A 24,853-nucleotide genomic window follows, 5' to 3' on the forward strand; every position below is an offset into this window, starting at 1 on the left:
CCCCCCCCCTCCCAAAACAAAATAAAAAAACTCACGCAGCAGGCCAAACACTCGTCAACACAAACAGCGTCACCGAGTTCTCGCTCGCAAGTGGACTGGAAGGTCCGAACGTGGAGGTGAAAGAAAAGGCGGTGTCGAGGGCGATGTAGGTCGTGATTATGAAGAGGGCGAGGGTGAGGAATGAGAAGGGCTGTTTTTTGGGAGGGGAGGGGAGGGGGTGCAGGAAGAGGGGGAGGGAGGGGAGGGAGAAGAGGTTAGTGAAGTTTCGAGGGACGGATATGAAAGACGAAAATAGAGGTGGTGGAAAGAAAAAGGATGCATGAAACGCGAAGTGTAAGATATCAGATATGTGGGGTACCGTGTTCAAAGAACACGATACGAGAGTCCAAGTCACGCCCATCCTCATCTCCGTCGCGTCCGGTATGTTTACCGCCAACTCCAGCATACAGCATACAGCACAGCCAAAAAAAGCCATATATTGTTCCCGACGTCGACGGAAAACACGACAATGAGCATAAGCGCAAAACACATCCCAGATCCTAACACCAACAAGTCCTCACTGGCACGTGATACACCGAACCAAGACAGAGGAGAACAGTTATGACCCTCCGAGGGATAACACACCCGCTCGAAGACAAGAACAGAACAAAGCCTGCCCGATACGGACCGTGGACCCAAAGAACCGCGCACATCGACGCGAAAGAGACGAGCACGTGGACAGAACAAGAAGAGACTGGGGACGAGCGTGTGCACATGGACGGCGAAGGCGGACGAGGAATAGGAAGTCGGTTGCGAGGCAGTGTGCAGTGTGCGATGTGCGGCAGGCGGTGGGATGTGCGGAAGGCGGTGGGATGGGCGGTGGGCGATGGGGCACGATGATCAACTGCGCGGATGTTGATGCGTGCGCATACGGTAACGTATACGGATATGTGGGCTTCGCACGCTTCCACGCTACGGTGGGGGTACCCACGGGAGACATGGGCATGAGAGGCGATGCACAACACAACGCGACGCAACAAACCGCACATCGAAACAAACTCAAGGAAACCCAAATGCAAACAAAGCAAAGGGGGTAAAGGGGAGGAAGGAGAGAAAACACATACCACCATACTGCTCATCGTCCCATCCTCCACGACCTGCGTCGCAACGATCGCATTGCCCAACAACGTCCAAAACAACGCAGCCACCAAGCCGGCATGTATCGCCGTAAGTACCGTGAGGGCGGAGGAGCCTTGTTCGAGGAGGGAGGAGGAGGTGAGGAGGTTGAAGGGGAGGGTGAGGAAGTAGAGGATGAAGAACGTTCGGAGTTCGATTCGGCCTGTATTCCCATTTCAGTACGTGTAGGTGAAGGATAAGAGGAAAGAATAAGGGAGAGAGAAACGCACCGACAGCAGCCTTCCTCCTCCCCGTCGCCCATATCAACCAAACCATAAACACCAAGCTAAGCGCACACGCCACCACCTGCGCCACATTCCCCAAACTCTGTCCCGTCCCCGTCTCCCCACTGATTCCATCTCCGCCACTCCCATCCCTACTCGCGCCGACCCTGAGGATACCACAGACGGGGTTGATGCCGACAGGGGCGGAGGACGCAGAGGAGGAGGAGCCGGAGAAGACGGAGGCGTTGTGTCGGCTGATTTGGGTGTAGAAGAGGTTGCACCAGGGATAGGAGGGCGTGTGTGTGCAGAGCGGGGCGAAGTCGCCGAAGGAGGACATCTTGTTTGTGGGCTATTTCGTTAAAAGGTCGTTAGCTGCAGTTGGCAGCGTTTGGGGTATGTAGCAGAGAAGAGGAAGAAGAGCAAAGGGTGGGAATTCGGGGACGCACCGAAATGGAACTAACTCAAGCAAATTCGAAAAACCACCACGCGTATGATATCTACGTATCGCCCAGATAGGGATTGATTCAACACCCACGCTAGTGCTCAAGACAGCAAAGGATTTGAAGGAAAGAGCGTTTGGAAATCGAGCCTCCCGGGCCCAGCACAACACAGACGTATACAGAGAATGAAAGAGGAGGCGATGAGGAACGCTCGTCGTAACCGTGCACAGAACGACGAGGAGGCCTTTTCTCGAGGCGCAGGCATCCGGAGGCTTGGCCCGGACGACGCCGTTCGCACGGATCTGCTTCAACCGTGTTTTTTTTTATTTATCTCTTTTCTTTCTTTTCGTCCTCATTGTCGTACTCACTCTCCGCCTCGAGCCATCTCGACGACAACGCGACCATGATGTGCGTGTCGTCCCTCGTCTTCCTGTCTATCCCTTGCTCGTCCTCGTGGCGCTACCTTCTAGGCCACACTACGGTTCTCATGTGGCCAGCTTCTAACCATCCCTCCTTCTCTCCACCATCTTCTGCTTTGTAAACACTGCACGACGCTGTTCTCTCCAGTACTTAGCCCCTCGCAAGACTGTCTTTGAACCTCAATACTCCGTGCTTTGCTTTCCTCCATATCATACTCGTTTTCAGCCTCGTATCAGTTCGACCATGTATTCCATCTCATTAGACTAGTACTGTCAGTAACTCTGGATCCGCCGCGAGTCCGAGTGGCGCTAGCTTATGGGCCACGCCAGTTCTTAGCTTGTATTCCTAGCTTCCTACCATCTTACCGTCTCTCTCACACCCACCGCCGCCTACATATGTACTCTTCTTCGCCGCCAGCATGGGGTTACGAATCCGCCGCCGCCGCCGCCAGTACTAGTTCTAGTTTCTAGTTCTCACCTCGCATGCAAGCGGCCTTGACACGCAATGCCTTCTTGGAAGTCAACTCATCCAACAGCATCGTCCTCTTCACACCCTCGCCCCCCCCCCCGGAACCTTTTCACATACGCACCTGCGATGCTCTCGTTCCCGTAAACCTTGATTTCCTAATACGGAACCATAACGAGGACATTTCATCGACGAAACCCATGCTTATCGATCGATAGCCCTAACGTCCTCACCTCTGCCGACTCGGGAAACATTCATTCCCCATGCCGCACATCCACCACTGGCAGTTCAAACCGTTCGCGGTAACGTCTCTCTTTAACGCCGATTTTTAAGGTTTACGTAGGAGGTCATAAAATGAGCGTGAGCTGGAGGTACATAGGTATTTGCTTAGCGTGAGTGGTCTGGAGAGGAGAGGCGAGGCGAGGATACGGTACATAGGAAGGGATGCAGCTCATGATCAATGCCGGGCCCGGGATTGGCTCGTCCGATTCAAAACGCAGAACGTCGTGTTGGATTTTTGTTTTGCGTCCCTCTTCATTCCTGTGTCAAAATTCAGACGGTCGCTGTTTTGAAGTTTTGAAGCAAGCTGCATGTATTCGCTATACCGAATACCGAAAGAGAATAGAGCTAAGTTCCTAATTAAATCGTACGATGCAATCCCCCTTGCCAGTGTACCGTCCCCCGATCACCATACAACAAAATCTAATAATCTAATAATTTACCCAAAGCCCAATAATTTAATTGCATGACTCTTCTCTATAATAATACATAGATGGGGCGCCCCTCGAATGGGCTTGGTTCTCCTCATCTCTCTGCTGACATGGACACCCCATCCTCCGCGACCGGCAAGGCCTCACTCGATATTCTAACATGTCCGTGTATTTACATCCTTCGATCATGATGCCTCGGTTACAACCCGCAAGCCAGGACGTCCCACGCCTCTTAGACTACGTTCTTGGACCACCGAGCTATATATATATAATCCTTCAACTTCAACTTCGACTCTATGAACCAGTTAAACAAATTTAAATCCCCGGGACGCCGCGAAGAGGACCTACGACGAGAGCATTTCCGAACTTTGAATCTGTGCATGAAGTAAGTAGTATACTTATGGCCTAGATGGCCATGGTGGATATGGATAACCCTGCATCGGAGGTCCATGATTCCAATGAGTCCACGGGATCGAAAGTGTGGTGTCGGAAGATCGATTATCCGTCTCGATTCAGACTCTCGAAGTTTGTTTTCGCCCAAGAGCCTGAGACCTGCGTGTTCATTTGGAGTTTGTTTTATTGGACCGAAATCAGAGAAAAAAATTGATGGATGCCAGTGGACAAATGTCAATGTGGCGGGCTCAGGGCGCTGTCGTTCGAAGGGATGTTGATGAAGAGAGTGCAGTGGAGGAAGATGGCTGAGGGTCAGGGTCAGGGTCAGGGTGACTATCGATACTCGGATAGTCAGAGATCTGGAACCAACGCACCATGTACTCTACAGAAATATCCTCTTGAGGGGTGGAAACTCCTAACTAGCCGCGGTGATCGATTTGGGCAAATCGTGAACAGACGATATGACTCCTTCACCAGAGAGTACTCAGGTTTTAGAAAAAAGTGATATAAGTAAGATTCTAAGAAGCAGAACACGAGAGTAAGTACCCTGTATGCTTCAGACGGGGGTTATAACGACTCACAAGGCAATAGATTATAGATCATTCTGGATGCCCGGGACACGCAAAAAAAAAAACTAACGAGGGAGGGAGGGCCGAGTCGTGGAGGATGAGATGTCAACAAAGAAATGAGGCGGACGATGGGGAGCATCAGCCCATTTGGGAGGCGCCCCATCTATCTATGGAGAGAGGCCATTTGAGAGTCTCGCCCTTATATAGAGAATGGTCAGTATGGCGCATAAGCCGCATAGAGACACAATACTTTATCAAGATGCAACCGAAGTAGTACATAGGCGCTGTGACCTGTCAGAGCTCGCTTATCCGAGTTCGGCTGGAACGTGCTCCCGTCCAGCGGCGTGAGAGAGAACTAAACAGTAGATGTATTGTATTCATCCCAAAAAGCGTCGAAGAAAGATACGTGTAGAGATTCGAGACGGAACAGATCGTAGAGCACAAGATTGCCGAACAGGGAAACACAAGCGGATTGTACTCGCTTCCCTTCTCTCGTCTGATTGAAACAATCAGTACCTGGGGCGCGATCGTGCTTCATATTTGACATTAGAGATATAAACGAGAACCTCAGAGGACAAAGGGCAGAACAGCCAATTGCAACGAGTGTAGACGCCGCTCAGCGTGGCGCGTAGTTATAAGTACTTATCCGGCACCGCAGCCTCTTTCTTGTCTGATTAGGATATTGTCTGGGTCCGAGTAGATGAGGGTGGAAACTACGGACATGCTGTACCGGCAAGAGTGTGGTATAGAAGGGGGAGCTCCAGCGAACAAGCAAGGGACGGATGACCGTGACTCTTCAGCGCTTCAGCTTTGAAGCCATTTTGTGCCACGCAAAAATTGATCGGGAGATGCCGGGATGAAGCGATTGACACAGAGCGCCACAACGGCAACTTGACGGCAACGACATTCGTTCCTGCAACTTTCGCTCTCTCCGTCGCTCGTGCCCAGAAGCTCTACCACGTGCGGTCGCCGACGCTTGAAAGACTGTTCTTATCCTGCTTCTCCGCAGATATTGGGCCATATGTAACGTAGAGAATTTGGACTGGCGGTTTCGGCTGCGATTGACTGGGAACTAGACCATACACTCTTCGACTCTCGCTATTGTGCTGCATATGCTCTAACGTACACGTCATCCTAGGATCTCGAGCGGAGCAAACGTGGTGGCGCTCGAAAGAACGGCGCTTAATCATCTACTTCCCGTTTTGGACAGATCAATGTCTCCCTTGTTCCTCACCTCATGCTGCGATCCGGTCTCTTTATTGACAATGCTGTTAGAAATGTACTTACAGCCTTTGTTTATATGATTATTACCTGCTGTATAGGTGCACATAATAACATGTATAACACAAGGCGGAACAGCAACAGGGCTCGCAACCTTCCCATTATACGCCACGCAACCGTCAGATTCGCCCCGCGCATCCGGCCCTTGCTTGTTCGCTGGGGTTCCCCATTCTGTATATTGCACACTCTTACCGGTCCAGCATTTCCGCATCTTACATCCTCAAGTACTCAGACAAGATCCTAATCAGACAAGAAGACACCGCGGTGCCCGATTCAGGTATGCGCCACACCTGTTACAGTGCCTCGTCTAGACTACGTTGGCTGTTCTGTGGCTGACCCTTGTTCTCTGAAATTCCCCTTGATAATTTTATTGTCAGACCTGAAGCACGATCGTGCCCTCGGTGCTTCCTGTTTCAATCGGAAACGAATACAATCCTCTTGTGTTTCCCCGTTCGGCAACCCTGTGCTCTACGATCTGTTCCGTGTCGCATCTCTATCCTTCTTTGACGCTTTTTGGAATGAATACAATAACTCTACTCTTTCGTTATTCCTCACGCCGCTATTCCGTTGGAATGGAAGGCCGCGCGTACAAGTCGAGCTGCGGTAAGCGAGCTCTGACAGCGCCTACTGTTTTGGTTGATAGATTATCGTTTCTCGATGCGGTTTCACTACAGTGGCCTATCTCTATAAATGGGACGCCTCTCGAACGGACTGGAGCTCCCCATCATTCGTCCCATTTCTCTCTGTCGACGTCTTGTCCTCCGCGACTCGTCCCTTCCTCGATATTTTGCGTGTCCCGTGCATCCAGGATGGGTTATTCCCTCAATATGCCTCCTTACAACCCCTGTCACCCAAATCGCGACCGCAAGCCGAGAGTCCATCGCCTCCGTATCAGTACGAAAACTGACCATGTCTGGTATACACGTCGTCCCTCCGTTATTTAAAATAATCCTGGCTGACTCGCTCTCTCATGATCCAGGTATCTCGCATGGAGTGCTTCTCCTCATCCATGACCAATAACGACAACGAGGATGCCATCCCGCTGCCGCACTGTCTCCCCGTCCTGCGCCATTCCTACCCACCTTGTCGACTCTCCTCCTCTACCAACTCCGATGGCCAACAATGGCTCGGTATATCATCCGAGGGATCGAGAGATTATAGACGTCGGAGAGGGTACCTTCCCTCCCTCTCCCTTCCATCCTCCTTTCCGAACCTGTATTCAACTGGATCTGGCAGCCTCAACGCAAGAACAGAACGTCCATTCCTGCTCCCCCACCCTACCCCCCCTTCAATCCTCACGCCAGTTCTATCCTGAGACAACTCTGTCCTTCTCATCCTAGGATCAGACTTGCTTGAATGTATCCAGAGCATGGTTCAAGCTGGCATCAGGGGGCTTTGAGCGTCGATTATTGGAGACAGGGTGGTCGAATGCGTGGACTATGTGCTTGTGGAGTCCTGACCGTGGATTCCATAGCTGCAGCACGTTTTTCATGGAGCCAAAGGTGAAATATTCTAGCTCGGCGGTCCGAGAAACGGATCCATTTCCGGCGCCAGCGTCTCGCAGCCACTTCTGGTGTGCTCATCCACTGGAGCGGAGAGAAGTGGCGGGTTTTCGTATTGACACGGTGGCGTGGGAGTTTTGGTCCTGCGGTCGCGATTTGGGCGACAGGGGTTGGAACGAGACATTTGAGGGAATAGACGGTCTTGTGTGTATGAGACTCGCAGAATATCGAGTGAACGATGTGTTACGGAGGATGTGGTGTCAACAGAGAAATGAGACGAATGATGAAGAGCACCAGCCTATTCGAGGGGCGTTCCATTTATAGAGTTAGAGAAGGGCCGCTCAATCACTTAGCTTTGGTACCCATGTTTGATCTAGTTACACGGTGATTATCCATGGCCGAGGGAGTACGTTACAGCAAAGCACTGCGTCTTAGTAATTTAGTTCTTCTTGGATGGCGAGTCATGCAATTAGTTTACTTTAAAACAGTTGTCCGACTTTGGAGCCAGGAAGGAAGGAACGCAAAAATCCAACAAAAGCCATACTTAACACGACGACAATCGGCAATTTGTGCTTTTGAATTGGACGAGTCACCCCCGGCACTGCATGCATGCATCCTCTCCTCTCCAGACCGCTCACGCTCATCCCTCCAGCTCGCGCTCACGCATGACCTTCTACACAATCGAAATCTTAATTCGTAGATCATCAGCGTTAGAGAGCTCAAATTTGACCGCGGTTGCATTCACCTTGTTTTCATCGTTTCCAGCAGTCCCTTCGTCACGGTGAGTGCCGAAGCGCTGAGACTCGGAGCCTATGTTCACCTCATTTGCACCGCTATGGCCAACGGTGTCGGAGATGTTGAACTGGATGTGCGACATGGGAAGCGTTTCCGAGTCGGCTCCTGGACGTTGACGCCCACGTTTGTCGGCAGAGGTGAGGAGATAGTCGCGCATGTTGAGCCTGTCAATGAGCAAGCATTTGATGGATCATGAAGGATATGCGGGAATTGGGATTTATAAGAGTATGGTGGCGGTAGCCACTTCATGGCAAGCCTTGTGCCGCGGAACCCTTTGCTTAATGGAACACGGATTCGGGGGTTTGGCGGCTTGTTGTTTCATATATAGGACCCCAGGGAGGGTATCTAGAGGATGGTCGGTGCACTTTTTAAAAATTCTTCGGGGGGGTTTTCGTCAGAGAAATTTGGCCGTTTGTCACACCACGTGCGTGTGACATTACCATACTGGGCATGATTTGTCACACGTGTGGTCGTCCGCCACCCCGCCACTCCGCCACTGTAGCCTGGCAGTCTTCTGCAACGTCTGTTTGAAGACTGTACGAGCAAATATACAACCGGACTGCAAGATGTTCCAGGTATATACCATCATGAAATTTTTTTAGTCAATATATCTCGGGTACTTAGGGTTCCTGGTGTGGGTCTTCACCAGAAATTTGGCCGTTTGGTTAGGGTTAGGGTTAGGAAAATCCCCTGACTTCAAAATGGCGGATTTACTCTGGAATGAGGGTCCCTGAGTCCAGAAATCCTATTTTCAGGTCAAGAAAAAATTGAATACGGTGTGACATGAAGTGGCTACCGCCACCATACAGGCGCCGGAGGGAGTAGGAATAAGTGGTCAGAAGATTGAGCCGGAGTGTAGGAGTAGGATGATACTTATATGGAGAGGAACGAGTTACAGTACCCTTCGGCGCGTCCAATGAGATGGTGATTCCAATTTAGCATGGATCTTGGGGTCAGCGTATGTACAACGTGAAAATAAAGCCTTACCTGTGGTGATGAACGTCGCGATGCCTACGAACCAGAGGGTTTGAGGGGCTGATATGTACTATTTGTTCGTTCGTTCGTTCAACGAGTGAATCAGTCGGAGTATGTACGAGAGGGTTTGATAGCCAGGACAGCCGGAAGATTGAAGAATGTGCGTACCGCAATCAGGTCCGCCATCACGATCACACTAGTAGTGAATAGCGAAATATAGTCAGTATGCACTGGAGCCTTTGAAGCACGAGAGAAGGTGTTCAGAAATGTAATTGTACTTACTCGGGCAGAAGACCCGTCGTGACGGTGTACAATATCAATCGATTCACGAGACTCTCAGTGCTAAATCATACCGTACCATCCAGATCAGAAGTATATTCAATATCCTCTGCTCAACTTTATCCGCATGCTGCAGAGTTGACCATTGAAGGGAAAGGAGAACGAACCTCGTACCGTCGAGTCCTCTCCTTCCTTTATGCAGGTAATACACCAGGGACCCTGCACATAGCGTATCCGCCACGATGGAACAGGCGTAGCTTGAGAGATACCAGGGCTTTCAGGGTGAAGGTTCACGTCGCACGTTTGTTTGAGTTGAGTATAAGCACCAGCAAAAGAAAGTGAGAGGGCCTCTCTCGATAAAAAGGTACATACCTCGAGGAACTTAAGGTTAGCTGATGTCAGCGAGGTACGTATCGACCTGTTTCGTTTTGAAGTTCCTTCAGTGTCGGAATCAGACTGAATTATGGGGAATGTTAAGCGTACCCGAGGCCCGTCCACGCTGCACCGTAGAAGCGAGTAGTAAGTCACTGGGCAGATAAGACCTCTCTTGATGATCAGGAAAACAATTACTGAGGAGTAGACCTGTTGTTTCATTCACCAAGGGCGGAAATCAGAAATCAGCACCCGTCACTTTAAGTTAGATCCTTCCACCTTGACTCACCAAAATCTGAAACAGAGAACAAGGCCTGAAATATGGGGGTACTCGTCAGTTAAGTACCATGTATCATAAATGCACAACGATCAAAAAGTGACAAAGACTTGCGATTGTGCCACATAGAGCGAAATTACCTCCGCTCACTATACACATGCGAATTATCGCGTTCCCATCTCAGAAAACACCATGGATCGTGCCTAGGTCAAAAAGCGAGAGTAAAGGGATGACGCACGCCTGTACAATCTCCATATCCAAAAGCTGTATGCTATCGTCAGAGGTCGATGTACCAGAGATGAACCTCCATCACTGACCATTGTGTGGTGAAGGTGGCCACGCTCTGTCGTAAGTATAGCATGATAAGTGTGAGTATGTAGCAACTCGAGGAGTAGTGGATATATACGAGACGAACATTGATATAGACCGAGACCTGTCCAGAACTCGTAGTGTCAAACGAGACTACACCGCAGAAAAAGAACAATTATCATAAGCACCCGCACCTGTAGACTCCTGCAATTTCTCAGTCAGGGAGAGGCAGTCAGATCGGATCTAGGATACATACCAGACGGCAAAGCCAAGGCCTTCTGGGACGCCCCAGTTGTCAACGAGGTACCAGTATACGGAATGGATGAGACACGCCTCGTGGAATGTATCCAGAAAGCTGCGGATGTGTGCATGAAGTTGACTCTCAGCGACGGAAGGGTGGATTCAGTGCTTACAGCATCCAGATAACCTGAAACAACGAGCCAGAGCCAGAGTGAATTAGGTACGACCACGACTCACAAGGACGCGGCACGCACCAAAAATTTAACAGCCCCATGATCTCTTGACGATCTCGCAGAGGTGAAATAGAGGAACGCTTGGACGCAAGACACGCCGTACAGACTGCAATCGATTTGAATCAGATTCCCCTACCGACCATCCCACTCTGGAGACGTAGCCGTGCTCTGTCTGGGGCTCACATGGATGCGAGGACTAGGAAGACGTAGAATACGCCGAATGTGGATCCTAGTGCGAGAGTAGCCATAGCAGATCCTGGCGCTGGGGGCGAGAGTGAGAGGGGGGCCTGAACGAGGGAGATTATAAACTCTGTCGATGCCGAACATCAGGTCGAGGAGACTGTGGAAGTACATGCACATACACCATGGTGCCGCAGAAGAGAAATGCACGACCAATTATCATTGATGATGCTTGATTGATGGTTCGCACGACGATATGAGTTGCGTAAACGTCACCAGCAACACTCACGTAGCATCCGAAACCGTACGCAGACAAGAAATCGCCGACGTAGAGCGCTTGGTGGCTCAGCTCTCTCCTTCGGTATATGAACGCTACTCGGTGTTACTCTGTATCACTGCTCTACCTCGCTACATAGACGACACCTCGTCTTGGCTGCCTCTGTTTGAACTCGACTGCTCCTGGTGATTGCCTCTCGGTAACTCAAAGGACGATTCTATTGTCGCAAAAGTCGCTCAAAACTTACCAGGCATTTTGACAGACGCTGGGACCTAATGGACCATATTGGACCTAATCAGGACGATGCATGGCTTATGATGCACCGTTAGGTAGCATCGCCTCGCTACTTTTGGACAGACTAGATCTAGTATATATTTAGTCAACATGTAATACATTCTCAATCTGCCAGTGCGCAGGAGAATATCCGCAAACATATAATTCATGAGGTAGTGTCTCCGGCGTCTCTCTGGTTGAGAGAATGTTAGACACATGAGACCACCCCGCTCGAGCTCTTCTACTCAAAAAATTCTGCATGTGACTCCTCCCTGTACATTCTTCCAACACTCTGCCACCAGAAAATCGAGAGCACAGGATAGTAGGTACCTACAATCCACCTAAGTTATCGGTTCACACCACCTGCCAATCAACGCTCTGAGAAACATATCATTCCTTCTGGCACGAGGAGTCGACAATCACAAGTAGCAATCATTCAACCTCTCTGGTTGATGGAAAGGCGAACAGATATGAACGACCAGCTCGTCGTCGTGCATGACGCGGGCCAATGAGTGGCTTACCGCGGGTGCTGGCCTATGGGCCACAGAGCGATCAACAATAAGGGAGAAGCTTCCCACGGTGATCATGATGACATCATTACCCGCGTCAACGCACGCCTCTTCGCTCTTGACCACCATCTCACTCGACGCCCATGCGCGGCATGCCTTATTACCCGAACATATCATCTAGTGATTTCAACGTGAAGGTGTTTGATCGTATGGAATATCTGCACTATTGAGGTGTTCAGAAACTATGACTATAGAGTGATAGATATATCGGACACCTGAAGAGGACACGATCATCACCGCTGTGCGTCCGTCTTCCCCACTCCTTTTCTCTAAGACTGCTCCTGCCTCGACTGGACATGATTTACCGGTAGGTTCAAGGATGATTTTTATATGATGTACTCGCGCTGCGTCGTCGAAGACCGCGCTCTCTATCGATCTTCTCAAAGTGTACGCCCCTTCTCCTCGATGTTCGGCTGCTAATCTAACTATATTTTCTATGCTTCCGGTGCCTGTATAGGTGAGCTTGTTCTCGTGTCTGGATTGCTGCTTCACTGTCTTCTGTGACAATTGTGCGTTTGTTATCATACTTCCCATGTCTATGGATTGCGAATACAATCGCCTACGGGTCCTCTTGTCTCCATCCACATTGGCGAGTGCAGTATTGTTTGATTCATTGGGTACAATATCATAATCGGTTTCCAGACTTTCATGTATTCGTCGAGCAGTATGGAACGATTGGGTCATAACGATGGTGCCAAGGTGGCACATGTTTTGCGAGATATCTTTTCTTGGATGTCTGCGCCCTTATTTTCAATGTCCCTGTCTGTATAAATGTGAAATACAATCCATCTTTGCTATGCTGAGGTCGAGAGAATGGTGAGAACAGAACATAACGCCTGGAAAGTGGTTTTCGGCTCTATATTGATCGGTTAGGCCATACAAGGTTCCATAAGGTTATACACCTTATTGGGCCATATTGCCCTCTTTGCTACCGTATAACGGTCTGCGCCGCTAAGAGCCTAATATACCCTTATACACACTTATACGGCCTGATATGTTTTGGTCGACTTTTGCGACAATCCGGAGGGTCACATAGACTGGCGCCCACTAACTTGTCATCCCCTCACCATTAGTGTCCTTAGCCGACAGCATACATAGGCAGTGCATCGTCACAGGACCGTCACTGTCGTCGATTCCGGTGAGAAATTTTGGCTGTAAGTGCTAGCTTTGATCCATCATGGTAGAACATGGCGTTTATGTATAGTAGCTTAGAGGGTTCAGTCGAGCTAGGAGTCGAGCTGGTGAAGGGCCACATCTCGGGTGACGAATGTACTCTATGAAATTCGGCAGTTTCCGGAAGCCTGTCAGGTCAAGTTTGTTTACTTTCATCCTTCGTCCGAGTCCATCCTCTCTGTTCCTCTAGTTTGTAACGAGAGCGGCGAGCCACAGGAACTTGTCAACCTAGCAGCTTCTGTATTGGCCAGCGCAGTGTGCACTCGAAGGGGTCGATCTGTTGAAACGCCGACACAACCGGTACATCATCTTGTATCATGGTCAGGCTTTTCGTAACCATCCTTCGACATCAACCGTGGTCCGTCAGGCTTCCATTCAACTTTTCTCCCCACCGCAGAGTACTAGTGCGTAGGAGCCACAATCTCATTGTAGGTGTCCCATCAACATTTAGTCGTAGCGCGCACTCTGAGCTCATATAGGCGATCAAGGATGCGGATCACACTGATGGGACCTCCTGCTTACCTGAACTAAAAACAGGCGCCAGAAAGCATCCTTCTACACCTCGGAGGATGTTCAAAAAGCACACAAACGATAGCTTGAGACGTAACGCATCACAGATCATGTACGGCATGTATACAACGCATCAATTTCTTCAGACTCATAATATCGCTTCGGCAGAGTATAACAGTGAGCTCGAGATTGACGAGTCGACAGCCCTTCCTTTCGCTCACTCGCCTATTTGTCTACGAACTCAACTCATCCTGCAGGTACAATTTCTCGAGTTCTCTGCTGAAAGAGGTTCTTGAGCTCGAACCATCATGGCTATTCTCGTACTGGGGTCTACATTCGGCATCCTCTACCTCATTTTCATCCTCGCATCCATGTAAGAGTGATAACTGCACTGCCGGCCAGAAGTTGATCTCAACTGGAACTTTCTCGCTGTAATAGTTTGCACGGTGTGTCTTGCCTGCAAGCTTTCCTCTACTTCAACTCCGCACGATCCGTGAACGATCACTGGGCTTTCAAAGTTCTAGTGAGTCCAACTTCACGAGCACACAGTCCCTTCTCACTGACGTCCTATATGTTGACAGGTGGTATGGATGCTGTGAGTGTTTGGGCTCAACTGGGATGCATGACGGTTTGCACTAACATTTGATTGTACGACTTAGGTTCCTGGATACGCTACATGAAGCGTCTCTGATTCATGCAGTCTATTACTATCTCGTGGAGAATTGGGGTGTTCCGGACAGTCTGGGGTGTGCTGTGTGGTAAGTACACCTCGGATTGATGTATTTCGTGTATCGGGGTCCTTCCATGCTTAAAAAATACGTGGTTGATCCATCTAGGAGCATGCAGGTGCGGGCACTTGCATTTGTAGATTCTCGTTCGATCTCATATACGGAATAGGTATCCATATACGTTAATGTATGTCGTGTCTATCTTTCCTTCTACTTCCTCGAGTCTCACACTGGACGTTGTTTGAAGACCGTGGCCACGTGCACCACACAATGGTACGTGTACTCCATGGCTTCCTTCGTCTAGAATCTGTTTGTAACCTCGAGCTCCATACCAATTTTCTTTTTCAACCCAGTTTCTGGATGTGGAGGTTATACATACGTACGTGCGACATAACAGTGCTCGTGCGCTGATCTGTGAAGCGTCTTCACCCAGCTAATAATTCATTTTCCCAAAGTGAGCGGGGGAAATCGCGTTCTTTGCGGAACGATAGTGAGTATGTCACGACTTCATTGCATTCGTCGTACTGGCTGATGCAGAGCCGACTAGGCGCTGTTCTCAATGTTGAATCTCGGTAGGTCTCATTAACTACAAGTTGCCAGGGAGTGTGTTCTGACGTCTAATATTTTCTGCGCTACCCAGCTCTGCTTCTCAGTGAGTGTTGTAGAATCCCGACATCCACCATACTGCAAAATGTGTAGCTCTCGCATGCTGACTGGGAATCTAGCGTGGTCGACTTTAGGGTACGCCCTAAATCGATGATATACACTCATTCACACGAGAACCTAATCAAGCAACGACTGGTCGAAAATGCACGGCGGACTGGCAGGACGATCCATAGCGCATTCACCCCATCTGTCCTCAGGCTTCTCGAGGTACTTGCTTTCCATACCAATACATCCCTCGCGGCTTATAATATATAACCCCTTGTCTCTGACGGTGCCTGCGGTGCAACTCGGGTTTCGTCAATAAGAAAGCCTTGGTATCTCTCTGGCTATAGCTGCTCACTCGCGGCAGATACACTTTGTGCTGGTTCTTTGGTGTACTACTTATACAAAGGAAGGAGAGGACTTGACGGGACAAGGTATGTTCTATGCTTCCTTTTTTCGGATATGCGACTACTCAAGCGCAATTCCTTCTCACGCTGACGTATTTCTCATCTCAATGCAGCACTGAGAGCCTCGTGAACAAGTTGATCCTTTATGTGGTCACGACGGGTCTTCTACCAGAGTAAGTGTATCCGTTCATTATTATCATTCATTTGATTGCTTGATACTCTCGCCCATCAGTGCAATTGTAACGATCGACTTGATTGGCGTACGTCTCTTCATGCTTTGACAAGTTATCTAGGGAAGGCTAACTTCGAGACTTCCTGATTACACTTACTGTAATAGTACGTCGCCGCTCCGCGGACACTTTGGTTTGTCGGGATCTCTACTTTGACCACTACAAGTGAGCTCCATATAGGGTACTATGAAATATTTTTAGCGGTATCATCTAACATTAGACACACTGACAGCGTGCTGTAATTCGCTCCTATCCATGTGAGTGTCTCTCCCAAGATCTCACTATCCGTTATTTTCGACTGTTCCGGTCATTCTAGTTGCCATAATCCTAACGTTAACCACTAACTAACCACTTCATTCCTCTATACACCCATATACAGGCTCAACGTGCGAGACTACCTTCTGAGAGAATCGAGCGACGGTCTGGGAAGACGAGGACCCGGAGTCCAAACGGTCTCTTTGTCCCATATCCGCTTCCGCCAGAGCACCGCGGGACGTGATCCGGAGTCTCAGAGGGAAGAGAATGAAAGTGCTCGTGATGTCGATATCGAAAGCAGTAAGGTGCGCTATCCATCCCTGGCCTACGCATTGAGAGTCCGATCACTAATGTATGTATTCATTGTTGGGATTCGGGCAATTCAGGAGCACCATGGGCCACTTCGACCATGACCATCGTCACCTTTTAGCATGAGGTCCCGACATCGGTGCACGTACTTCACGTCTAATGGTCGTTCTCCCGTTCGTATTCTAATATTCGGCGGTCTCAGTCAGGCGAGATGAAACGAGCTGTAAATGTCTATAATTACATGATGATATTATGATACCACCAACCACACCTCCAAAACTCAACCGCTACTCCGTGTAACGATGAAAGAATTAGCTATGAACTTATACGGACCGCTTGATGTGCGTTAGCTCTATTGAAGGTACGAATCCCTGTCTCATACGGAAAGTATTAGCATACCACGTCTCGTCTTTTCAAGTACCGATTCCATAAATCAAAATTTTCGAATGACTGCGATGACGGCCACATCTCGGGTGGCCTGAGGAAGAATGATTGATATTCAAATTTCGGAAGCGGCCGGGGGCCCAACTTGGCTCCGTCGTTTACATAATTCATGTTGATCTTCTCTACTTGGATCCACAGAACTCATTCTACGCTCTGGATTTGCGGTGGAAGATCCTATGTAGGTATGCATCCAATACTTTTGGGAATTCTTCCTCTCAGAAGAGGACCGTGAGTGTCCATGATGGTCCACCTGAGTCCTTAGGCGGCGCCGCCGTGGGTTTATTTGCTCATCGATAATCTCTCGTCCTTGGGCTCGGACTCATAGCGCGACATCCCGCTCTTCGAATGATCCCAGGGCGCACACCGGATATTTATATCTCAGAAGTGGGCTGTGAGCAGAAGCTCAAGGCTTTACTGTATGTGCATACGCGGTTCCAACCTCGTGGTGCGACATCGCACTCATAGGACTTCCCCTGGGATCATTATTCTGTCCGTTTAACTCATACTTTCTGTGGAAGCGATGTACGTTCTTTTCGGCCATCAAACACGAGGCCTCTTTTTTCTCTTGCTTTATCGCTTCGGATCTCCTGCTAAGTAAAATCAACGGCCGCTGCAGTCACACACGGAGTTGTTCTCGGTGAGAACTGAGAAGGATAGCTCCGTGCTACGATGTGCAGATATGTTAACCATTTGTGGGCGAATTGTGGCCTTCTCACCTGCTTGTAGAGCTCGCAGTGGGAGGGCATGGTGACGTTGAAATATGTGCATCTCCGAGATCAGCTAGTAAATATTCGACTAGCTACAAATATCGCACTCGACTGCTCTTCTCTCCACGCTCTTTTCCCTGACTATCATTGCCTCTCACATCCCTCAAGCAGTGTTTTCAATTTCTTTGCTATCGTGCATTGGTCTAAACTTGAAGGATCCCGCATATGGGCACCTCGGGGATCTGGGGATGTGCAGGCCTGCCTGGTTTGTTGTTCAAGTTTTCTTCCTACCTGCTTCTCCCATCGAGCACCACATAGAGAGCATCAGGTCGTTCTTTATGGTCTGCGACAAGAAAGCTCTGAAATTTTGCCAATTGATTTCAAGCCTATGATATCGCATCTTTCCATGAGTTGTTTTTGTAACTTGAGTTTCAAATAACTATTATTGGAAGGGGGGTGTTGGCCATATCTTGGGTGATAGTCGGGAGAAGGATGCCGTCGACTCAGAAGCCGCCGGAGCCCTACGTCGCGCGGCTCCGTTGTTTTGCGATTCTCTCTTGCCCTCCACCTCCCCGATGTTGCTCGTCACTTGGCTTCACAGAGCTTGCCCACTCTCTGGATACTTCGGAAGATCTTTGGAACTATAATACCGTGAATTCTCTTAGAAATGGGCCGTGGGCACTCCTGCGCTCCCGTGCCCACTCATCGATGATCTCTCTCCATCTTGCTACTCACTCGGACTCACAATGTGCCGTGTCACTCTTCGAATGATTATGTGGTATGTATCTGGAATTTATATCTTAAAGATTTGTGTTGTGCACAAGATCTCACAACCCTACGCTGGTTGAACTCGTGGTACGCTCTTCGGACTTCCCTGGGATTATTTTGTCGGTTTAACTCATACTTTCTGTGGAGAGCGATGCACGCACTTTTCGGCCATCAAGCACAGCGTTTTCCCTGCTGTCATCAGGGTTTTCTACTAGAACCAACGGCGGCTACAGTTCCGTCTTTTTGGAAGACGGATATCCTCTCTGTGAGAATTGAGAATGACGGTGCGCGCTTTACTGTGACATAATGTGCGGATCTGCCAAGCCTTAGCGGAGGCGCTGTGAGTCGAATTGCTTCTATGACTTGCAGTGGGAGGGTTCGCATCTGCAGAAGTCGAGCATCTCCGAGATTACTTCGTGAAATATTGTACTGATTATCAGTTATCGGACTCCACTGCTGCGCTCTCTGCTTTGTGGGCATAAATGCCTCTCACAATCTTTAAGTCACGGCTCCAATACTTTTGCCATCATGCGTACTGTCAAAGTTGACAGAGCTCATGTACCTCCGTGACAAAAAAAAAGTAGGTCTGCCAATATCCAAAGAAACAAACCCTGGGTCTCATTCTTCCCCTGTATTCGACGATCTGCGCTCCCTAGCCTCTTAGAATCCGTGAACACAATTTTCGTGATGTACTCGAAGACCGTACTCTCCGCTTCCCGTGTACTAGCAGAGCCGCCTCTCACAAGGCTTCCACCCGACGGTTCCAGTAACTTTGCTAGCGTGCAAGATGTTCATCGCGGAAAGGCCCGAGTACCCCAGAACGCTGCTGCTGCCTGCGAGCGTTGTTCACAGCTGCAGGGTCGCCTGTCGTACAAGTGATGAGCGTCTTGCATGTTTGTTCATCAAGTAGACATTCGGGCGGTTTTGCGCCGTCGTGTTCATCAGCTCTCACGGCGATTTGACCGTCTTTGAATTCGCCTTCGTCCTGCCCCGTTCATTAGGCCAATGCAGGAGTCGAACGTACGCATGCCCCCGCTCATCTCCGATTCATCGAAGCATCGTCCCATTCTTCTCCAGGAAATACACCCATGTCTAACTCAACTCCCAGGTGGAGTGGCTTCAGGCTGCCGTATCGACCAACGAAGGCCGTGAAACACGAAACAGACGGAAAACTGTGTGCCGAACGTCATCATAAACGGCCTAGGACCAACTTTCGAGCTTCAAGTCTCACATTCGAGAGATAGGGGCTCGTCAATCATCTCTGCTCCCTAGAGTCGGTGATGGTGTCGTACTCGATATTTGTATTTCCGTGGCCGAACTCCCCGTTGCACTTGATACCCCCGAAAAATATTGATGCGTGCATCGATATCGTCGTTCCTTTGTGAGTCGTAGAACATGGCTCTCGACCCATTCCAGGAGCTCGAGTTGGATGCCCCCGCGACCGAGTCGGGTTTTACTGATCACGCTGCCTCGTCGTGTTCGCAATGCCTTTGCCGCGAGGCATAACCTTCGAGCCCCGTCCTCACACTCGAAGTCTAACACTTTATGTATGTCTAATAAACTGCTATTTTCTCCCAGTCACTCACTCGCCTCATGATCTCTTGGTGCGCTGTAAATAACCATGGATGTATGACGCAAACCGACGGAGATATCGCCCGGCCTGCCCAGACTATCTTTACTCCGTGTTGTGTATAAACCTGAATGTAGACATGAAATGGGACCATCTAGTGGATATTGACACGCTCACTGAGCATGGCTGCGAAGTACTGCTTCGCACTCCACAGGCAACGACGAGGAATATTGACATGCCAAGGCTGGGTGTACTGTAGCAGTCACTAGCAAGAGTACGACCATTGGCTTGAACACACATACTCACATAGCTTCTAGCCGTATCTGACTCGCCTTCTTTCATTATATGCCTTATAATTAGATTTGGACTTCGCCAAACTCTACTCATTCAGACCTTCATGTACGATCGATAGTCGGTTTATGTATGGATTGAGCCCCTGGTCAAGGCACGGCTATTTGAGGAGGGCCAGCGTGGCCACAACGTCAGAAAACATATCGGGAGTGGATAGGCTGAGGCCAGTCAGCCCGAATACATATTGTGATTCAAGGTGACGGAATAGTACAGTAGGGTATAGGGCTCTGGGGAATGGGTCGTGAAGAAGCCGAGTCTAAGGCTGCGAGTGAAGCAGACGGATCGTTATAGTCGTAGATTTTGTGCGTGGAGAGGACGAGTTTTGTAGAATGTCCGCGGGCGTAGGGAGTCGTGAATGCGGAGCGACGGAGATGTATACCGTAGTACAGAAATCGTACGACAGGAAACGCCGAGGTAGGTATGCCTGGCAGAGAACAAAACCACAGCCCAGAAAGAAGTGGGAAAAGGAATTAGAAGGACAAAGAGTGTGGCAAGGCGTCAAAGTGAGTGAGAGCCAGAAAGACGAAGACGAACTCAGACCAGTTTATTTATCATACAACAGTCCGACCTTATTCCAAGAAAGTTGTCCAAGAGTAAGAGGTGCAGACCGAGAAAACTTCCTAAAACACAATAATTGTTAGGGGGCGAAACAAAACATGTAACAATGAAAGTACATACATTCTTCTTCTTCAATATCAGGAGACTGCCCACGAAGTACGTTCAATTCTTCACCGCAACATCCCTCTGCGTGACTTCACACCTCACATCCACACACACCCACATCTCGTCCCTCGGCACCTTCGTTCCCACCAGCTCCCTCTTGATACTCCCCAATTTCTCTATCACACTCTTCTTCCGCGTGATCGTCTGAATCGACTTCGGTTTCTCCTGACCGGAGTTCGTGCTCCCCCATCGCGTATGAACGGGAGGGTGGGACTGGGATCTGGAGTGGGAGACGACGGGAGAGGAGTTGGAGCGCGTGAAGCGGCAGTGGTTGGAGGCGATAGACTTGGGTTTGGAGGGAGACGAAGTTGGAGATGTGGACGCGAACGTAGAGGCAGAGCGAACGGGGCCTGCGGGTGCGGATTTGTAGGTTTTGCCGCTCTTACCGCTGCTAGGGCTTGATTGAGCGGTTCCTGGGCGGTGAAAACTACTGGGAGGCGGTGGCGGTGGCGTCCGAGGACGCTTCGGAAGAGGTCGTTCCTTTGGACGAAGCGGGGAAGGAAGTGTGGGCAGGGTACGATACTTCTCGTACAGAGAGGAGCAAGGGAGGATGGGAGACTCGTGGTTGTATTCTATCCTCGCTAATACTTCCTCGGGTTTGGCAGGGCGGGTGCTGGAGGGAACGTCGAGATTCTTCTTCTTCTGGAGCCTGTTGCGGGGAGGAGTGTTGGTGTTGGCGGAGTGTAGAGCATGTGTTGTACGTGTGTTGCAGGCTTGGGTGTGATGATGTCGCACAGTATAGTCTGTGTAGGACCCATGGTCGGGAGCTTCGAGGGTCGACCAGGCTGAACAGCAAGAGGGGCTGATAGGGAGGCCGACGTCGACGTAGTCTGATGTGGAGGTAGTCGTAACCGAGAATCGAGAGAACTGTGGCGAGTATTGAAGTGAGATGCGGATAAACATACGAGAATAGTAAGGCACGTACCTCGTTTGGATCAATAGGCTCTCCGTCATCTTCCGCCATCAGTTCTTCGAGCGTGAATCCCTTCTGCATGTCCTGTCTCCTCGCGCCCCTCAACCTATTGATCTGCGCCCGCCTCGCACTATCCAATGCTTGCCTCTGCGACGCGAGATATTCTTCCTGCTCTCCCGCATACCCACTATCCACTCTTCGGTTCTCCTCCTCCCCATACGGCCTTGCGTCGAACGACGGGTTCAACATCAACTGATCACCCAACTTATCCAGCCAACTCCACGTAAACATATCACTTCCATCCCTGCTCCTCGCACCCTGGTCCTCATCCTCATCCGCACATGTTCTCACCCTGACATGTCGATTCATGTTCGTCAACGCCTCATAAATCGGACCCTCTAATGCGCTCGAAGCGCGCGCATTCGATTCCCCGCTACCCATTGGCCGAAGGTACTGTTCCGCCAAAAGCTGCTGCTTCGTCCCCGACCGGAAGTACGTCTCCAGCATACTCTTCATGTCCGCCATCCCGTCCGACGTCGTGAACTGCGCCGTACTCAACGCTGGAGTGATCATCCCATTCCCTCCCATGCCGAAGACGGACCCGATCCTGTCGATGGTCAAGACTTGACTCTGTCCGTCCGAAGGAAAAGGTGGGAAGGAGTTGAGGAGCGAAGGGGCGCATGAGGAGTTGTACGGTACGTGGCCTATGGTCGCAGGAGTCGGGGAACGTGAACATGATGATGAGAGCGACGATGACGAGGAAGATGATGATGACGATGATGATGATGACGGAAGTAGCTCAGCACCCGAGAACGTGATGAGTCCCTCGGAGGGATCGTAGACCGCAGCGAAAGTGAGAGCGGTCTGAGGCGGTACGATGTCTGACCACCTATGTTCGGACGCAGCCGTGGGAGGCGCCGAGCCAGGAACATCGTTTGGCGGCGAACGATGGAGGTGCTGGTGGTGGTGATGATATGCAGGATAGGTGGGAGTTTGTGGCGGTGAATCGGTGAGAGGAGAGTCGGAGATGGGGGTGGTTATGTAAGTGTTTATCGGAGCTAGGGTAGTCGAGGGCGGATGGATGTGGATTGGTGGAAACGTTTTCTCCTGCAACGACAGAAAACGTGGTCAGAATCATGTGGCGAGTGATGGAGATAGGGAGCAGTATGTTGATACATTATCACAGAAGGGAGGGAATGGAAGGAGGAGGGTAAAGGGGAGGCGGCGTCAAGGAGAGAACCTTACGAGCGGGCCGTGTCCATGACCCGAGTCATTGATGGACTTTGTTGGAGACGAACCTCGGCCGCGTACAGTCGCGTCTGAAGAGACGGAACTGCGATAGGTAGAGTAGGGGGATATAGAACGCGTGTATCCGATGTAAGAGTGCCCGCTGTTAGCCACCATGGACGACATGATAACCTGCCACCCAAAGAACGAGAAGAAGCGCCTTCGAGTCAGAGACATAGAGCATGACATCGTAGACCTAGTACGCACCTGCGAATGTCGGAGGTCTGAATGGCTTCAGGTTGGTTTCGATCGGAATGCGTAGGAGTAAACCACGCGTGATAGTTTTCCAAGTCAAGAACAAGGGAGACAGTAGAGTGGGCGGAAGTGAAGCAGTACAAGGAGGATGCGAGGTGTATATATCGTGTTGTACAAGCAGATACTATAAGCCCAAAGAGAACGAAGCGAGCCAAGAAGACCGACCAGGAAAACGAAAGCGAAGATCGAGCGTGTACCAGCACTCTTCAAACGAGAAAGCCGTCTTCACTTGTATGGAAGAACAAAGGAGAGAGAGGGCCTCGGATGCGAAGATGATATCTTCACCCACGGGGCAGTCGTTCCAGAAACGGACAGGCGTAATGAACTTCTTAGTGTCCCAGGCTCTGCCTCGTGTCTTTCACTCGGACTGCCCGGCATCAGAGAAGTTACGAAAAGGGTGTGAGAAACGGGTGGTGTGGGACGCCTGGCGATGTCCTCCAGTGGGAGGTTTCGAGACGGATTGGGGAAAGGGGAGGTAGGTAGAGTTGCGATGACGCTGAAGGAGGCAATATCGGCAAAAGAGGAAGCCTCCGGAAGACCACTTAGCCAGAAAGGAGATGGACTGGGGCATGCAACCTCGACGATCTCATTCGGAACGTCAGTTTGCAATGCGTTTTCTTGTCCAACCAAATACTCTCGCATGAGTAGACCAGCACGATCTGACATTCCATACACGTCGTAGACTCACTATCCGAGGGATAAATGTCACCAGGTCAAAGAAAAACGTGACGAAGACTAGTAGCCTGGCCGGAGCACAGTTTGTTCGGGAAAAATACAGTCTTTCGTAATGGCGTAAGTTAGGCAGTGCATCTGTACCAAAATAATTGTCAGTCATGCGGTACTAACGGAGTCTCACGAATGCCAGTTCCGCAAAGTGAAAAGCAGGATACGCAGACGATGGAGCATTGATACCATGATAAGAAACGCCTTGAAGTCACCTGAAAGGCCGCGCTAAGGATAGGAGCGAACGACGAGATGGTAACCAGATGTGGTTGCCTACGAAACAGGACATATACGCTCACGAGAGCCAATTAAAAAATGTACGCAGGAAAGTCGTCCGCAACATCGCGGTATACAGCTCACCTTGGAGAGTTGAAAACAACGAGGGGATTGGCCAACTCCCACGCTTTCATGGAACGAGGCGCCCGGGCGTTCCCGGACGACGCACTCAGAAGCTGCAGCGCCACTGGCTATGTTGGGCCACAGTGAATTCGAACGTCAAACACTTGAATTTTCCCATGTTTTCCTCCCCATGGGTGCCTTGGTTCCTTTGAGTTAAACATAAGGAACATCAAGGAGAAACTCACGGACCCCTTCATCTAGGGATCGTCAAGAAGCTCCAGTGACGAAGTATCGGAATGAAATGTTTTCCACCGAGCTGGGGCGATGTCGGAGGCGCAACGGAGGCGACGACTTCATGTTTCTTCCCCACGAGTAACTTGTTTCCTCTGAGTTAAACATGAGAGATATCAAGAAAGGACTCACGATCTACAGTTACGTCTACACGGATTGTCAATGACGAGACTTCGGAACGACAAGTTCCCCTCTACTACCAGTACTATACAGCGGCGAAGTCGGACGCGACATCGGTGCTGCATCGGTGTCGCACAGCAGTGCGAAACGAACATGTGCAGCAT

General features: G+C 50.2%; 5 protein-coding genes across 5 annotated transcripts in view; 1 reads left to right on the forward strand and 4 right to left on the reverse strand.

The window, feature by feature from the left end:
• The window catches only part of STEHIDRAFT_65305 (uncharacterized protein), a gene marked incomplete at both ends in the record, with an annotated part of 3,147 nt that extends 1,431 nt beyond the window's left edge, over nucleotides 1-1,716 (reverse strand). Inside the window, 4 exons of the mRNA XM_007308658.1 lie at nucleotides 36-190; nucleotides 1,104-1,318; nucleotides 1,386-1,497; nucleotides 1,546-1,716. Of these exons, the coding sequence (XP_007308720.1) occupies nucleotides 36-190; nucleotides 1,104-1,318; nucleotides 1,386-1,497; nucleotides 1,546-1,716 (653 nt within the window). The remainder of the gene's footprint in view (nucleotides 1-35; nucleotides 191-1,103; nucleotides 1,319-1,385; nucleotides 1,498-1,545) is intronic.
• Nucleotides 1,717-7,799: 6,083 nt separating this feature from the next.
• STEHIDRAFT_161216 (uncharacterized protein) lies at nucleotides 7,800-8,111 on the reverse strand (the record flags this gene model as incomplete). The annotated part of the gene is made up of 2 exons (XM_007308777.1): nucleotides 7,800-7,832; nucleotides 7,905-8,111. The coding sequence occupies 2 exons, from the start codon at nucleotides 8,109-8,111 to the stop codon at nucleotides 7,800-7,802; spliced, it is 240 nt and encodes a 79-aa protein (XP_007308839.1).
• A 920-nt stretch (nucleotides 8,112-9,031) lies between these two features.
• On the reverse strand, nucleotides 9,032-10,887 carry STEHIDRAFT_161217 (uncharacterized protein; the record flags this gene model as incomplete). Its single annotated transcript, XM_007308778.1, has 9 exons — nucleotides 9,032-9,125; nucleotides 10,096-10,128; nucleotides 10,175-10,200; nucleotides 10,273-10,290; nucleotides 10,361-10,370; nucleotides 10,423-10,521; nucleotides 10,580-10,593; nucleotides 10,661-10,745; nucleotides 10,823-10,887. The coding sequence occupies 9 exons, from the start codon at nucleotides 10,885-10,887 to the stop codon at nucleotides 9,032-9,034; spliced, it is 444 nt and encodes a 147-aa protein (XP_007308840.1).
• A 3,042-nt stretch (nucleotides 10,888-13,929) lies between these two features.
• STEHIDRAFT_114555 (uncharacterized protein) lies at nucleotides 13,930-16,358 on the forward strand (the record flags this gene model as incomplete). Its single annotated transcript, XM_007308779.1, has 18 exons — nucleotides 13,930-13,994; nucleotides 14,060-14,144; nucleotides 14,203-14,216; nucleotides 14,281-14,379; nucleotides 14,519-14,536; nucleotides 14,597-14,622; nucleotides 14,703-14,728; nucleotides 14,783-14,839; nucleotides 14,887-14,921; nucleotides 14,990-15,001; nucleotides 15,049-15,090; nucleotides 15,348-15,431; nucleotides 15,518-15,577; nucleotides 15,637-15,664; nucleotides 15,742-15,799; nucleotides 15,867-15,891; nucleotides 16,014-16,194; nucleotides 16,320-16,358. The coding sequence occupies 18 exons, from the start codon at nucleotides 13,930-13,932 to the stop codon at nucleotides 16,356-16,358; spliced, it is 954 nt and encodes a 317-aa protein (XP_007308841.1).
• A 3,923-nt stretch (nucleotides 16,359-20,281) lies between these two features.
• STEHIDRAFT_171509 (uncharacterized protein) lies at nucleotides 20,282-23,506 on the reverse strand. Its single transcript, XM_007308780.1, has 5 exons — nucleotides 23,169-23,506; nucleotides 22,920-23,093; nucleotides 21,687-22,781; nucleotides 20,717-21,628; nucleotides 20,282-20,658 (listed from the first exon to the last, which is right to left on the reverse strand). Exons 2-4 carry the CDS (start codon nucleotides 23,085-23,087, stop codon nucleotides 20,759-20,761), a joined length of 2,133 nt encoding a protein of 710 aa, XP_007308842.1. The 5' UTR covers nucleotides 23,088-23,093; nucleotides 23,169-23,506; the 3' UTR covers nucleotides 20,282-20,658; nucleotides 20,717-20,758.
• Between the last annotated feature and the right edge of the window lie 1,347 nt (nucleotides 23,507-24,853).

Source organism: Stereum hirsutum (assembly GCF_000264905.1).
Source record: "Stereum hirsutum FP-91666 SS1 unplaced genomic scaffold STEHIscaffold_16, whole genome shotgun sequence".
NCBI lineage: Eukaryota > Fungi > Basidiomycota > Agaricomycetes > Russulales > Stereaceae > Stereum > Stereum hirsutum.